General features: G+C 40.3%; 1 protein-coding gene across 1 annotated transcript in view; it reads right to left on the bottom strand.

Moving 5' to 3' along the window:
- Window positions 1-2,810: 2,810 nt before the first annotated feature.
- Window positions 2,811-13,144, bottom strand: part of MCOLN3 (mucolipin TRP cation channel 3) — a 43,964-nt gene continuing 33,630 nt past the window's right edge. Inside the window, exons 12-14 of the mRNA XM_043962456.1 lie at window positions 10,299-10,505; window positions 4,609-4,739; window positions 2,811-2,955 (exon numbers count right to left, since the gene is read on the bottom strand). Of these exons, the coding sequence (XP_043818391.1) occupies window positions 4,614-4,739; window positions 10,299-10,505 (333 nt within the window). The 3' untranslated portion in view covers window positions 2,811-2,955; window positions 4,609-4,613. The remainder of the gene's footprint in view (window positions 2,956-4,608; window positions 4,740-10,298; window positions 10,506-13,144) is intronic.

Here is a 13,144-nt window from a genome sequence, read left to right as displayed (position 1 = left end):
TCATTTATGGCTTGTTCAATTTATTTTTCTAAAATAATAATAATGTGAGCAATTAATATTTTGGTAAATATGCATCCATTTCATATACATTGTCAGTTTTATTGACAAATAGTTGGGCAAAACAGTTTCAAATGATTGCCTTTATTTCTTCTTCATTGGTTGTGAATTCGCTTTTTCCATTTTTGATACTGTTGATTTGGGTTTCTTCTTTCTTTTTTTAAAATCAAGTTGTTAGCTAATAACGTATCTGTTTTATTGTGTGTTTTTTAAACCAGCTCCTAGTTTTATTGATTATTTCAATGTTGTTTTTTTCTTCCAATTTTATTCATCATTCCTTTGATTTTCAGGATTTATATTTTGGTGCTTAACAGATGGGGACATTCTTAATTACATTCTAAACAAGTTTTAATATTCTTAGCCTGTATGCACAGTCTTTTCTTCTAAGAACTAAAGTTGATGTGATATTTGCAGGAAGGAGGCAAATTTGGCTACTGGATAGAGAAACAGTGGCTATGTTTGGAATCAGGAATACCTGGGTTCAAGTCCCACCTATAATTCATATTAACTATGTGACCACTTAATCTCTTAGTCCCCAGAGCAACTCTTTTAAGTTACAGAAGGAATGCCAATATTTATTGAAAGAAGAAATTTCTACATCAGGAATGCCTTATACTATTGAAATCACAGGTCTGAGATGACAACAACAAAGCTAAACGCACTGCTTACAACAGGACAAACCTGAATTCTTGTTTTAGCCTTAGAACAATGAACTCTATTTTCCCATAGATTAACTTGGCATGAACTATACATGGACAGAGATGTCAGTGGAGGGTGGAAGTGGGGAAGGGAACAAGTCTACTATGTTCCAGGAATTGTGCTAAGTGCTTTACAAATATTATTTCATTTGAGATGCCAGTTTAGATTCAGGTGAGCTTATGAATCTGCCCAAACTCTCAGCCACTACTGTGAATCCACTGGCTCAACCCTTTAGAGCTAAAGAAATATAAAGCAAAATGAGGCAGCTCTAAGTGCTGAGTATTTTCCTGGGGTTCTAATTTATTGTTGTTCAGTAATTTTCAGTTGTTTCCAACTTTTTGTGACCCCCCCCATTTGGGTTTTTTGGGGGTTTTTTTTTGGCAAAGATACTGAAATGGTTTGCCATTTCCTTATCCAGGTCATTTTACAGATGGGGAAACTGAGGCAAACAGGGTTTAGTGATTTACCCAGGGTCACACAGCTAGTGCGTGTCTAAGACTAGATTTGAGCCCAGGAAGATGAGTCTTCCTGACTCTAGGCTGGCTCCAACTGTTCTAAAGCCATTTTGGCTTTCCTAGGTTTCCATTCTCCTTAATAAATGCTTATTGTTGTTGTTGTTGTTGTTGTTGTTACTTACCCATCATTCCACACTAGAACATTTCAGTTTGAATTCAATTCTAAAAATATATTTAGTGATCAGTTCCACAATTCCTGGGCAGAATCTCAACTTCTGGAAGGTCATTTGCCTCTCATGGCAATGGACACTGCTACTGAAATTGATTCTTCTCCCCTTATCATGGATCCCTACCATTTTAAGGGAACTTGGAACATGGGGAAGGGAGTAGTGAGTGAAATGGGGAAAAAAACAAACTCAACAAGGTAACATGTTCCCCAATCAGATGCTTAACCCCCAAAAAATAATCAAAACACCAAGCTTATAATTGACTTAAATTCTATTCAAAAAGCATGTATTAAGTGCCATCTATATGCCAGGTGAAAGATGTCCTGGATAAAGAATAGGCTTCAAGCCAAGAAGACCTAGTTCAAGTCTGACCTTTGATGCTTAATTGATTGACCCTGGGCAAATTATGTAACTCTCAAGGCTATAAGGCATTTCTTTTAAGACTTTAAGGTTCATGGGGCAGCTAGGTGGTGCAGTGGATAAAGCACTGGCCCTGGATTCAGGAGAACCCGAGTTCAAATCTAGGCTCAGACACTTGACACTTGCTAGCTGTGTGACCCTGGGCAAGTCACTTAACCCTCATTGCCCCACCCAAAAAAAAAAGACTTTAAGGTTCAGAGAAGGTACCAGTCTACATTGGTAGGGGGAGTTTCTTCATCTTGGAGTTCCCTAGAGTGATGAAACCACAGGTTTACTCCCTATCCCTTTCCCCCATGTACCATCAGGTACTCTTCTATGCCCTGGAGATGCAAATACACAAAGCTAGTCCTAACCCTTTGGGCACTCACTCTATGTCTAAAGCTAGTATTTTCTGTTTGAACCTATTCCATCCAAACACCCTGGACATTTCTGTATGTATGGCTCCTTCCCCAGGAGACCCTGGGGAAAAAGAGAGAGAAGAGATGGACTTATCAGATGATTTTTATTTCCCCCATTACTATGGTTTCCTAGCATGGAAATCTCCAACAGCACAAGTTGGTAACTCCTGTAATTTGTGATCTTGCTATACATATTTGTAACAGTTTTCACTTTTACTTGCCTTCTCAATGGGTGAAGGAGGGAAAGGGAGAAGAAGAGAAATCAGAACTAAAAAGAAAACAAAATCAGATTCTTAAAAAAAATTACAGCCTTGGTTAGGGAGTTTCCTGGAACGTTGAGAGATGAAGTGTGAAATGTCCATGGTCATACAATGAGTATGCTTCCAAGACAGGCCTTTCTGACTCTCCATCAAGATGAACAACACAATTTTAAAACAACCACTCCATTGCCATGCAGTTCTAACAATGACTATAACCCAAACATCTGATCTATAGGCCTAGGAAAATGCAAGCTGAATGAGATACATATTAATTTTCTACTTTTTTGGGTTTGTTTTAAAAAACACATATACAGATAAAATATCCTACATTCATTTTCCTTTAAAGCCTTCCACTTCAGACACATTCAGTCATTATTGCTGTTCAATACTTGATAATAGCAGGGAGATTTCACAGCTTCAAGGATTTCTTCATTATGGCCTTCAAAGATAAAACATATCCAGTGTTCATCAATTTCTTCTTGGTAAAAAAAACAAAATAAAACAAAACAAAACCCCAGCACCAAACAACACACTTTTCTGCTTAAGAAACTCATTTCACTGTTTGAAAGTCATTCAAATTAGTTTCTACTTTAATAAATAGCATGCTGGCAGTTAAATGCTCCTCCTCAAGTCAACAAGAGATTATAAGAAAGAACCAAAAATCAAATTATTTTTGTGTCTTTATGTTTTTCCTGAGACACGTGTTCTCAGGAATCTCAGAAATGGGAGGCCAACTTTTTTATTTTTAAATTTCAAAAGACAAAGTGCCTATAAGGTATCTTTGACAATTCATCTTTTAAAACATATCTGTTGTCCCCAAACACCAATAACCATAGAATCTCTACTCTAGCCGCACCCCATCCAAACCCCAGGAAAAATATCTTAATACTTTCAGCATCATGTGAAATCATCTATTTTTTTTAATATACCATGTTTGGAAATTGTTGTTTTATTCCATGAATTAAAAATAAAATAAAAAATGTTTAAATCTTATGTTACTATTTTTAATGAGACTGAGGTGCTAAGAAACCCCTTTATATGAAAAAAGAAATCATTAACTATACAATTTTCAAAAGCCATGAGCACAGATATAAAGTATTTTAAGTGTCCTCCCTCCTCTTGGCCTGTTTCCTCATCTTTCAAAAGAAGGTTTCATTTTTTAGTTCTAACAATTATTAATGTTATGAATTGTCCTTTCCTCTGGCTTTCTCAGAAGTGGGAGCAGATGAATCATAGCTAGCTTTTAGACTCAGATCAACCCTAGTGGTGGTTTCTGTCTTTTTCCCCCCAGATCCCATTTCTGATCATCAAAGCCTGTTGATGGGAGAAAATTAATGCTGTCTTTCATTAAAGACACGGAGTTTTCCTGCTAGTCGTCTTTTCGTTTACATTTTTGTATTTGCCTTTAATTTGGGGGGCGGTGGTCAAGGAGCAATGACATTTGTAGGAAGCAAGACAAAAGTGGCAACTAGAAAAAATGAGTATAAAATATGGCAGAAAGCTCAAAATTCTAAAATGATAGGGTAATCTTTGGTTATTAAAAAGAAACAGAGTGGGGCAGCTAGGTGGTGCAGTGGATAAAGCACTGGCCCTGGATTCAGAAGGACCTGAGTTCAAATCCAACCTCAGACACTTGACACTAGCTGTGTGACCCTGGGCAAGTCACTTGACCCTCATTGCCCCGCAAAAAAAAAAAGAAAGAAAGAAAAGAAAAAATAAAAGAAATAGAGTGTTCTATGCTTCAAAGAGCATCCCACCCAAACACTCATAAAACCCCAAAGTATCCTAAGTACTGCTTTCAACACCTAAATGTTCTTCAAAATGAACAGGTATTTGTGTTGTGCTTTAATTTGTATTTAAATATTCATTTGTAAAAGTTTTCTTTTTAAAAAAAAAAAAGTTTTCTTTGAGATTGTTGTGCTTTAACTTGTATTTAAATATACATTTGTAAAAGTTTTCTTTTTTCAAAATGAACAGGTATAACCCAACAGCTTGGTATCCCCGTTCTCGGAAAGGGGATCTTACTTCCTCCTGCGATCTCCAAATTACCTGTAACTTTGTACCCTGTGGCAACCAGGGGTTTAAGACTTACTATTTTCAACAGCAGAAGAGAGACTTCCTGTTCTCTTCTTCCAACCTGTATAGACCAGAGTTGGGCAGATCTTTACATTCAGAAATAAATGTGTGCAGTTCAGTCTCCGGAAAGCCATCTTGTTGGTAATGCTAGAGAGGAAGGGGAAAGGATCATACTTTTAACACTCCTATAAAACAACTGTAAATCCACTTTGAGACAAATGACTGAAGAGATTTCTTCTAAGCAGGCATCCACGATACAATGGAAAAGGTGCCAGCAGCTCAGGGGGACCTGGTTCTGCAAGTAAACTATTTGTGGGGCCATAGGTGACAAGTCCTTTAACTTTAATTCCCTTATCTGTAAAATGAAAGGTTGGATTGATTACATGATGATAATAATGACAAGATTCATATATTCCTCTAAGGTTTACAAAGTGCTTACATGTTATTTGATCCTCACAACAACCCTGGGAGGTAGGAGCTATTATTATCCTCATTTTATGGATGAGGAAACTGAGGGAGGCAGAGGTTAAATGACTACCCCAAAGTCATATAGCTGGTAAGTAAGTGCCTGAGACCAGATTTGAACTCAGGACTTCCTGACTATTGGTCACCACTGTGCTGTAAGGTAAGAGCTGGGGCTCTTGATAAAGGAGAAAAATGTTTATATAAGACAACCCCTGACTGGATGGAACTTTACAGAGTAGAAGGGGGATATGGAAAAAGTATGCAGCTTAACCTCTATGTCCCCCCATTTTATTATTCTTTAAATTTTTAAATTTATTTTAAATTCGTGAAATAAAACAAGCATTTCATGACATAATATAATAGAAAAAAACGATTGCACATGAAATTACAAATTTATTATGTACAATTTGCTATTCCTTTTAAATATATAATAAAGTTATCATGTAAATTTTTTCTTTTTTTCCTTCCCCCCCACCTGAAAGATGGCTACCATTAGACATAAATATGTATAGATTTGCTGTGCATGCCCCATTTTACAGATGAAGTAAATGAGGCATAAAACTTAAAGGATTTGTACCTGGTCGCAGACATAGCAAGTGTCTGAGGCTGGATTAGAACTCACATTATTTTTTTTTTAAGTGAGGCAATTGGGGTTAAGTGACTTGCCCAGGGTCACACAGCTAGTAAGTGTCTGAGGCTGGATTTGAACTCAGGTACTCCTGACTCCAGGGCCAGTGCTCTATCCACTGTGCCACCTAGCTGCCCCCAAAATCAGGTTATTTTGACTTCATTCTATGAATTGTAACATCTCACTGCCTTTAAAGGGACTTCTAGCTCTAAATTTGAATGAAAAACAAGCCACCCTTCATGTTATATCACGAGTTGCTATCAAAGACCAGTTATCAGAAGACCTAAACTTGGGGCAGCTAGATGGCGCAGTGGATAGAGCACTGGCCCTGGATTCAGGAGGACCTGAGTTCAAATCCGGCCTCAGACACTTGACATGTACTAGCTGTGTGACCCTGGGCAAGTCACTTAACCCCAATTGCCTCACCCCCCAAAAAAAACAAAAACCCAGAAGACCTAAACTCTAATCCTGGTTCTGAGGTGATGACACCACAATGAAGATGAGGATGAGGATGATGGCAACTATCAGTATCACTACCCCTACTCTGATAACTACTACTACCTCTACTAGCTAGCATTTATGTAGCACCTCACATTATGTGTGCCTCACACTTTACAAATATTACCTCATCTGATCCCTGGTAAGTAGAGGTTAGTATGATTCCCCCACCCAGCCACCCCTTTTGTTACACAGATGAGAAAATTGAAACAAAGAGAGTTTAAACGACCTACCCAAGTCACATACACACAGCCAGTGTTAGCTGAGTAGCTAGAGATTTGCCCGTGGGAAGTCACTTAAGACTTCTCTGAGGGGCAGCTAGGTGGTGCAGTGGATAAAGCACCAGCCCTGGAGTCAAGAGTACCTGAATTCAAATCCGGCCTCAGACACTTAACACTTACTAGCTGTGTGACCCTAGGCAAGTCACTTAACCCCAATTGCCTCACCAAAACAAACAAACAAACAAACAAAATAATTAGTGTGAAGCATTTGTGGGTTGGAGAAAAGTAACTGACATATACTGGCTTTCAGATTTTCAAAGTACTTTATATATATTACCTCATTTAAATGAGATGGTGACTAGATATTGTCCTATTACAAATCCAAAGGGGTGGGGAGGTGGGGAAGGTGTCAATAGAAAGGGTGGGGTGGGGAACTACATCTCTTACCAAGAGCTAGTTGTTAAATTTTCAGTGTAAACATTTGTACCCCAGAAATCAGCAAAAGCCACAAATTGGAGCTTGACTTAATGTTTTTCTGATTGTCTAGTCTTAAGAAAGTGATGGATAAAATGCAGAATAAACAAAAAACTGTCCCAATATTCCCCCCAAGAGCCAGCTGTTAAAAAAATATCTGCCAGCACACCACTGCCCTAACACTACCCTATCCTTGAAAGTTCTTCCTGATTTCCAAACCAGACTGAAAGAAACTGTTTGGGATCATTTAGTTACCAGGATTCTAGCTAATCTGGTCCAGAGGAATCAACCTCAAGGCCAGCAAAACTCCCTGAGTACCACTGGAACCATATTAAAATGTAATTGGGAGGGGCAGCTAGGTGGCACAGTGGATAAAGCACAGGCCCTGGATTCAGGAGGACCTGAGTTCAAATCCAGCCTCAGACACTTGACACTTACTAGCTGTGTGACCCTGGAAAAGTCACTTAAACCCCATTGCCCTGCAAAAAAAAAAAATTGTAATTGGGAATTGTTTAACAAAATAAGTAAAAATAAAATGCAACATAGATAACATCAGTTTGTAGTTTTCTAAGTCAATAGGCAGCCAGCAGGGATCTTTATGTAAGGGTTTGGTGGCCTGTTTCTTTTTCTTTTTTTTTTTTTGTGGGGCAATGAGGGTTAAGTGACTTGCCCAAGGTCACACAGCTAGTAAGTGTCAAGTGGCTGAGGCCGGATTTGAACTCGGGTCCTCCTGAATCCAGGACTGGTGTTTTATGCACTGTATCACCTAGCTGCCCCCTGGTGGCCTGTTTCTATTTGATACCACTGGTGGCCTGAAATGTTCAAGATTTTACCTCAATTCATTTCTCCCTGCCACATGGCATAGTTGACAGACTGTAAGATTGGAAATCAAGAAGATCTTCCACTTTATAGGTGACACTGAATAAGAGACTCTGTTTCTTCATCTTCAGAATGACTGGTGGTGACCTTTGGCCACTAGATTTCAGTGTATTGGGAATGAAAGTCAAGAAGGCCTTGGGGAAGGCCAGCTCCAGCTTATAGGTGCCCCTAAAATTTGTAGTTCAGAATTTCTAGGGTCCACTAGGGGAGCAGTTGCCAATTTATTCCTCAGCCTTGAGGCTAGCTTCAGTTGGAAAGTGTTCTGAAGCCTTGCACAGAACCTAAGGCTCATGGGTAGAACATAGGACACAGTATCGAGAACAAGGGAAGTAAATACTCCACCATGCCCTGCTTATTCAGACCCCCATCCGAAGCCCCAGGTCCAGTTCTATCAGCTGTTACAAGGAGGATCTCAGTTTTCTCACCTCTAAAATGAAGGGGTTGGATTTGGGGACCTCTGAAGTCTCTACCAGTCCTAGACCCGTGAGCCTCATATGACCAAGAGCCACTCCCTGCTTAGGTAAGTGGTCGGAGGATATGGACAGTTTTCAAAAATTGTAAATTATAAGCCACTGTATGAAAACATGCTCCAAATCACCCTTAGTAAGACAAATGCCAATTAAAATTGTAGAGACAGACACCGCTAACCAACCAGCTGATGAGCTGGAGCGCGTCCAGGATGGCGAATGACTTCATCTCTATGGATGAAGGAATGATGGATGTTTATACTGGAGAAGGGAAGACTTGGGGGGGGGGGCGGGGATTGGTGCCTTCAAGCTCTGAAAGGCTCTCATATAGAAGAGAGATTAGGTATATTCTGGGGCAGAACTGGGGGCAAGAGACAGTTTTAATAAGAAAAGTTTAGACCTGACCTAAGGGGAAAACTTCCTAAGAATCTGAGCTGCCCCAAACTGGAAAGGGATGCCTTGGGAAGGAATAAGTTCCCCTACACTGGAGGTCTTTGATCAAAGGGAAGATGATCATTGTGGGGAATATTAGCGTTTTCTTCCTTTTTTTTATTAGAGTGGATTCTTGTTCATGGAGAAGCTAGACTAAATGGCCTCTGGGATCTCTTCCTGTGAATGAAAAGCTAAGCTTTCTTTTCCACAGGACAGCTTCACAAATACTGCCAAACAGCCCAGCGTTTATTGAATTGAATCAATTTGTGTCTCGTTATATTTTGTCACATGTATCAAGACAGGTCTTCAACATCACTTAGACTTGTCTAAGGTCACATGGGTAGTATGTGGCAGAGATAGGATTCTAACTCATGCCTTCTGCCTCCTAATTTGGAACTTTCTAATTGGGCACCTTTCTAGTTGGGCAGCTAGGTGGCGCCGTAGATAGATACTAAACATGGATTCAGAAAGACTCCGTGTTCAAATTTGACCTCAAACACTTCCTAGCTATGTGACCCTGAACAAGTCACTTAACCCTGTTTGCCTTATTTTCCTCATCTGTAAAATGAGCTGGAAAAGGAAATGGCAAACCAGTCCAGTATCTCTGTCAAATAGGGTCACAAAGAGTCAGAGGTGACTGGAAAACACCTGAAACAATTTGGCACTACCCTACCTTCCTGAAGTCATTTAGTCACTTGCCAACTCTTATGTTTATTAGCTCTGAGCCTAAACACATTTTAAACATCACGATTTAAGAAACTTAAAGTCTAGGCTGCTACCCCATCTTCAAATCTCTTCTTCCCATCTTTAGGCATGGAGGGTGATCCATGGGCATATAACCACACAGAACAGTGTGTTCTGATCTGGCTTTCAAGTGACTAGATATAACTGAAAGCCTTAGAAAATAGTACATTCTACTGCAAAGAATGGCCACTTGAAAGACTGGATATTCTTCCTGAAGCTTCTAGCTTTTCTGCCTAAGGGTCACCTCCCTCTGAAATACCTTTTAGAAAGTTAGAAAGCATGCCAGAGAGGAAATGGTTGGCAAAACCCTTCCCAGAAACTTATTTGTTTGTTCAAAATAACCTTCTCAGACAGGTGTGACAATTATCCACATTTTGCAGATGAAGAAACTGAGTGTCTGGCTCAGTATCACCCACCTATCAAGTGGCTAAGGGGAGTTCTTTCTTTTTTTTCTTTTTTTTTCTTTTTTTCAGTGAGGCAATTGGGGTTAAGTAACTTGCCCAGGGTCACACAGCTAGTAAGTGTTAAGTGTCTGAGACCGGATTTGAACTCAGGTACTCCTGACTCCAGGGCCGGTACTCTATCCACTGCGCCACCTAGCTGCCCCTGATAAGGGGAGTTCTGAACCCAGTTCTTCTTGATTCCCAGTCTTGCAGTCTGCAGTGAGAAATGTGTTAAGGTGAAACCCTGAACATTCAGAAGCTCAAAGCTTCCCCGACTTTGCTGCTCTATTTCAATATCTTTGGGATGGCAGATCCTTCTTCTTCCCAGTGAGGACCTCTGATCATTCCATGCTCTTTTGCCCCTGCTTCTGAAGTTGTAAGTCCCACAGCCAAGGAACAATCTTCTTCTGAGACCCACCCTTCTCAACCTGGCATCGTGGGCTCACCACACTTACCTTAATTGTTTCATAGGTGTCAGTAATCAAGGCAATGAAGAGACTTAACACCATGTAGATAAAGAGGCTGATGAAAGAGTAGAGGTAAATGCGACTAAACAACCAAACCAAGTAACTTTTTTGCTGCATTTTTGCAAATGTGGCGAACATATCGTCTCCATTTATGAGAGAGAAGAGGCACTCGGAGACCGTATTCAGGGACCGGAACTGAAAAGACCAAACAGACAAACATTCTCTTTAAAATCCATGGGCTTCTCAAACTTGGACACTTTTCACGTCACAACATTCCAGAATGAGCCCTGATGCCTCCCATGCCACTATAAAAAAAAAAATTTTGCGTGTGTGTGTGTGTGTGTGTGTGTGTGTGTGTGTGTGTGTGTGTGTGTAATGAGGGTTAAGTGACTTGCCCAAGGTCACACAGCTAGTAAGTGGCAAATATCTGAGGCTTGATTTGAACTCAGGTCCTCCTGAATCCAAGGCAGTGCTTTATCCACTGCACCACCTAGCTGCCCCGTCCCATGCCACTTTTGATCCTTGTTTCAGGTTGTAGATTTGAAGCTGGAAGTTACCTTCAGCTAGGTGGTGTAGTGGATAGAGTGCCCCAGGCCTGGAGTCAGGAGAATCTGAGTTCAAATCTGGTCTCAGACACTTTCTAGCTGTGTGACCCTGGGCGAGTCACTTCACCCTGCTTATCTCAGTTTCCTCATCTGTAAAATGAGCTGGACAAGGAAATGGCAAGCCACTTCAACATCTTTGCCAAGAAAACCCCAAACGTGATCACCAAGAGTTGGACATGACTGAAATGACTGAACAACACATCATCTAGGCCAGTGGTGTCCAGCTCACTGAACCACAGTAAAATGTAATTGGAGGGGCAGCTAGGTGGTGCAGTGGATAGAGCACCGGTCCTGGAGTCAGGAGGACCTGAGTTCAAATCTGGCCTCAGACATTTAACACTTACTAGCTGTGTGACCCTGGGCAAGTCACTTAACCCCAACTGCCTCACTAAAAAAAAAATGTAATTGGGAAATACTTAACAAAATAAATTAAAATAAAATAAAACATGGATATTACATTGTCAACATGTAGCCTACAGGAATCCTCAAGTCCAGATTAGTGACTTCCATTTATATTGGGATTTGATACCACTGATCCAGGCCAACCCCTTCATTTTACAGATAAAGAAACCAAGTCTCAGGGAATTGAGGTGCCTTGCCCAAGGTCACACAGGTTTTAAATCCCAAACTAAGGGTCCAGATCCAGGTTTTCTAACATATTTGTAATAGTTCACAATAGCCAGTATTTCTATAGTGCTTTTCAAAGCTTTCAAATCATTTTACAAATATCCTCTTTTATCTTCACAATAACCCTGATTGGGAAGGTGCCATTACATCCCCATTTTACAGATGAGGAAACTGAGGCAGATAGAGGTTAAATAACTTGCCCTCTAATTAAAGTGGCTGAGGTAGGATTTGAACCCAGGTCTTCCTGATTTAGGGAGCTAGGTGGCACAGTAGATAGAGTGCCAGGCCTGAATTCAGGAAGATTCATCTTCCTGAGTTCAAATCTCGTTAGCTGTGTGACCCTGGGCAAGTCACTTCACCCTGTTTGCCTCAGTTCCTCATCTGTAAAATGAGCTGGAGAAGGAAATGGCAAACTACTCCAGGATCATTACCAAGCAAACCCTGAATAAGGTCACAAAAAATTGGAAACAACCCAACAACAACAACTTCCTGACTTAGGGTCAAATGTTCTATCCACTGTACCACCTTAATCATTCTATCTAGTAGTCATGGAAGTGAATTGGTTTAAATCAATTTTAATTTAATTTAAAAGTTAACCCGGGGCAGGGGCAGCTAGATGGTACAGTAGATAAATCATCACCCCTGGATTCTGGAGGACCTGAGTTCAAATTTGACCTCAGACACTTGACACTAGCTGTATGATCCTGGGCAAGTCACTTAACCCTCATTGCCCCACAAAACAAGTTAGCCCAGGATTTGTGAATTTTTAAAAACACTTTGAAATCTACATTTTAAAATAATTGGTTTCTTTTGTAAACTAAGTATTTTATGCATTAAAACACATTTTTAGAAGGAGTCCACTGGCTTCACCAGGCTGTCAAAGGGGTCCAGGGCATCCCCAAAATGGTTAAGAACCCCTGGTTTAAATCACTATCAGAGGGGCAGCTAGGTGGTGTAGTAGATAGAGCACTGGCCCTGGAGTCAGGAGTACCTGGGTTCAAATCCGGCCTCAGACACTTAACACTTACTAGCTGTGTGACCCTGGGCAAGTCACTTAACCCCAATTGCCTCACTAAAAAAAAAAAAAAAAAATTTAAAATCACTATCAGAGGGACGGGGCTAGTGCTTACTGTATCAATCACATCATATGGACAAGTTTATTCTTTAATTTCTCCAAGACAAGCTGTTCCTTCTTCATGCCCCATTTAACAGAAACATGAAGTAGGCCAGGCCATAAGCAATGTCATCATGCTGCCCGTCTGAGCCTTGTTCCCACTTTTTCAAAGAGTGAGATTTTGATCTATTTCAGAAATGATTCATAAGCCCTGGTGAGAAGGAGAGTTGTACATCTAGCTAAATAATCAATCAAGAAGAATTTACATAGTTCCTGCACCGGCTAGGCACCGTGATACAAAAAATGGGCCCAAACAGTCACTACCCACAGAGAGTGCACGTCCTAATGGGAGAGACAACTTGTAAAAAACTAGGTCTATGCAGGACAAATACAGAGTAGATAGAAGGTAATCTGAGAGGGGAAAGGCACCAGCAACTACAGGCACCAGGGAAGGCCTCAAAAAAAAAAAAAAGGTAAGCTTTTTAACC

This window comes from Dromiciops gliroides, chromosome 4 (genome assembly GCF_019393635.1).
Source record: "Dromiciops gliroides isolate mDroGli1 chromosome 4, mDroGli1.pri, whole genome shotgun sequence".
NCBI classification, from domain to species: Eukaryota; Metazoa; Chordata; class Mammalia; order Microbiotheria; family Microbiotheriidae; genus Dromiciops; species Dromiciops gliroides.
This window is presented reverse-complemented; position numbering and strand designations above follow the sequence as displayed.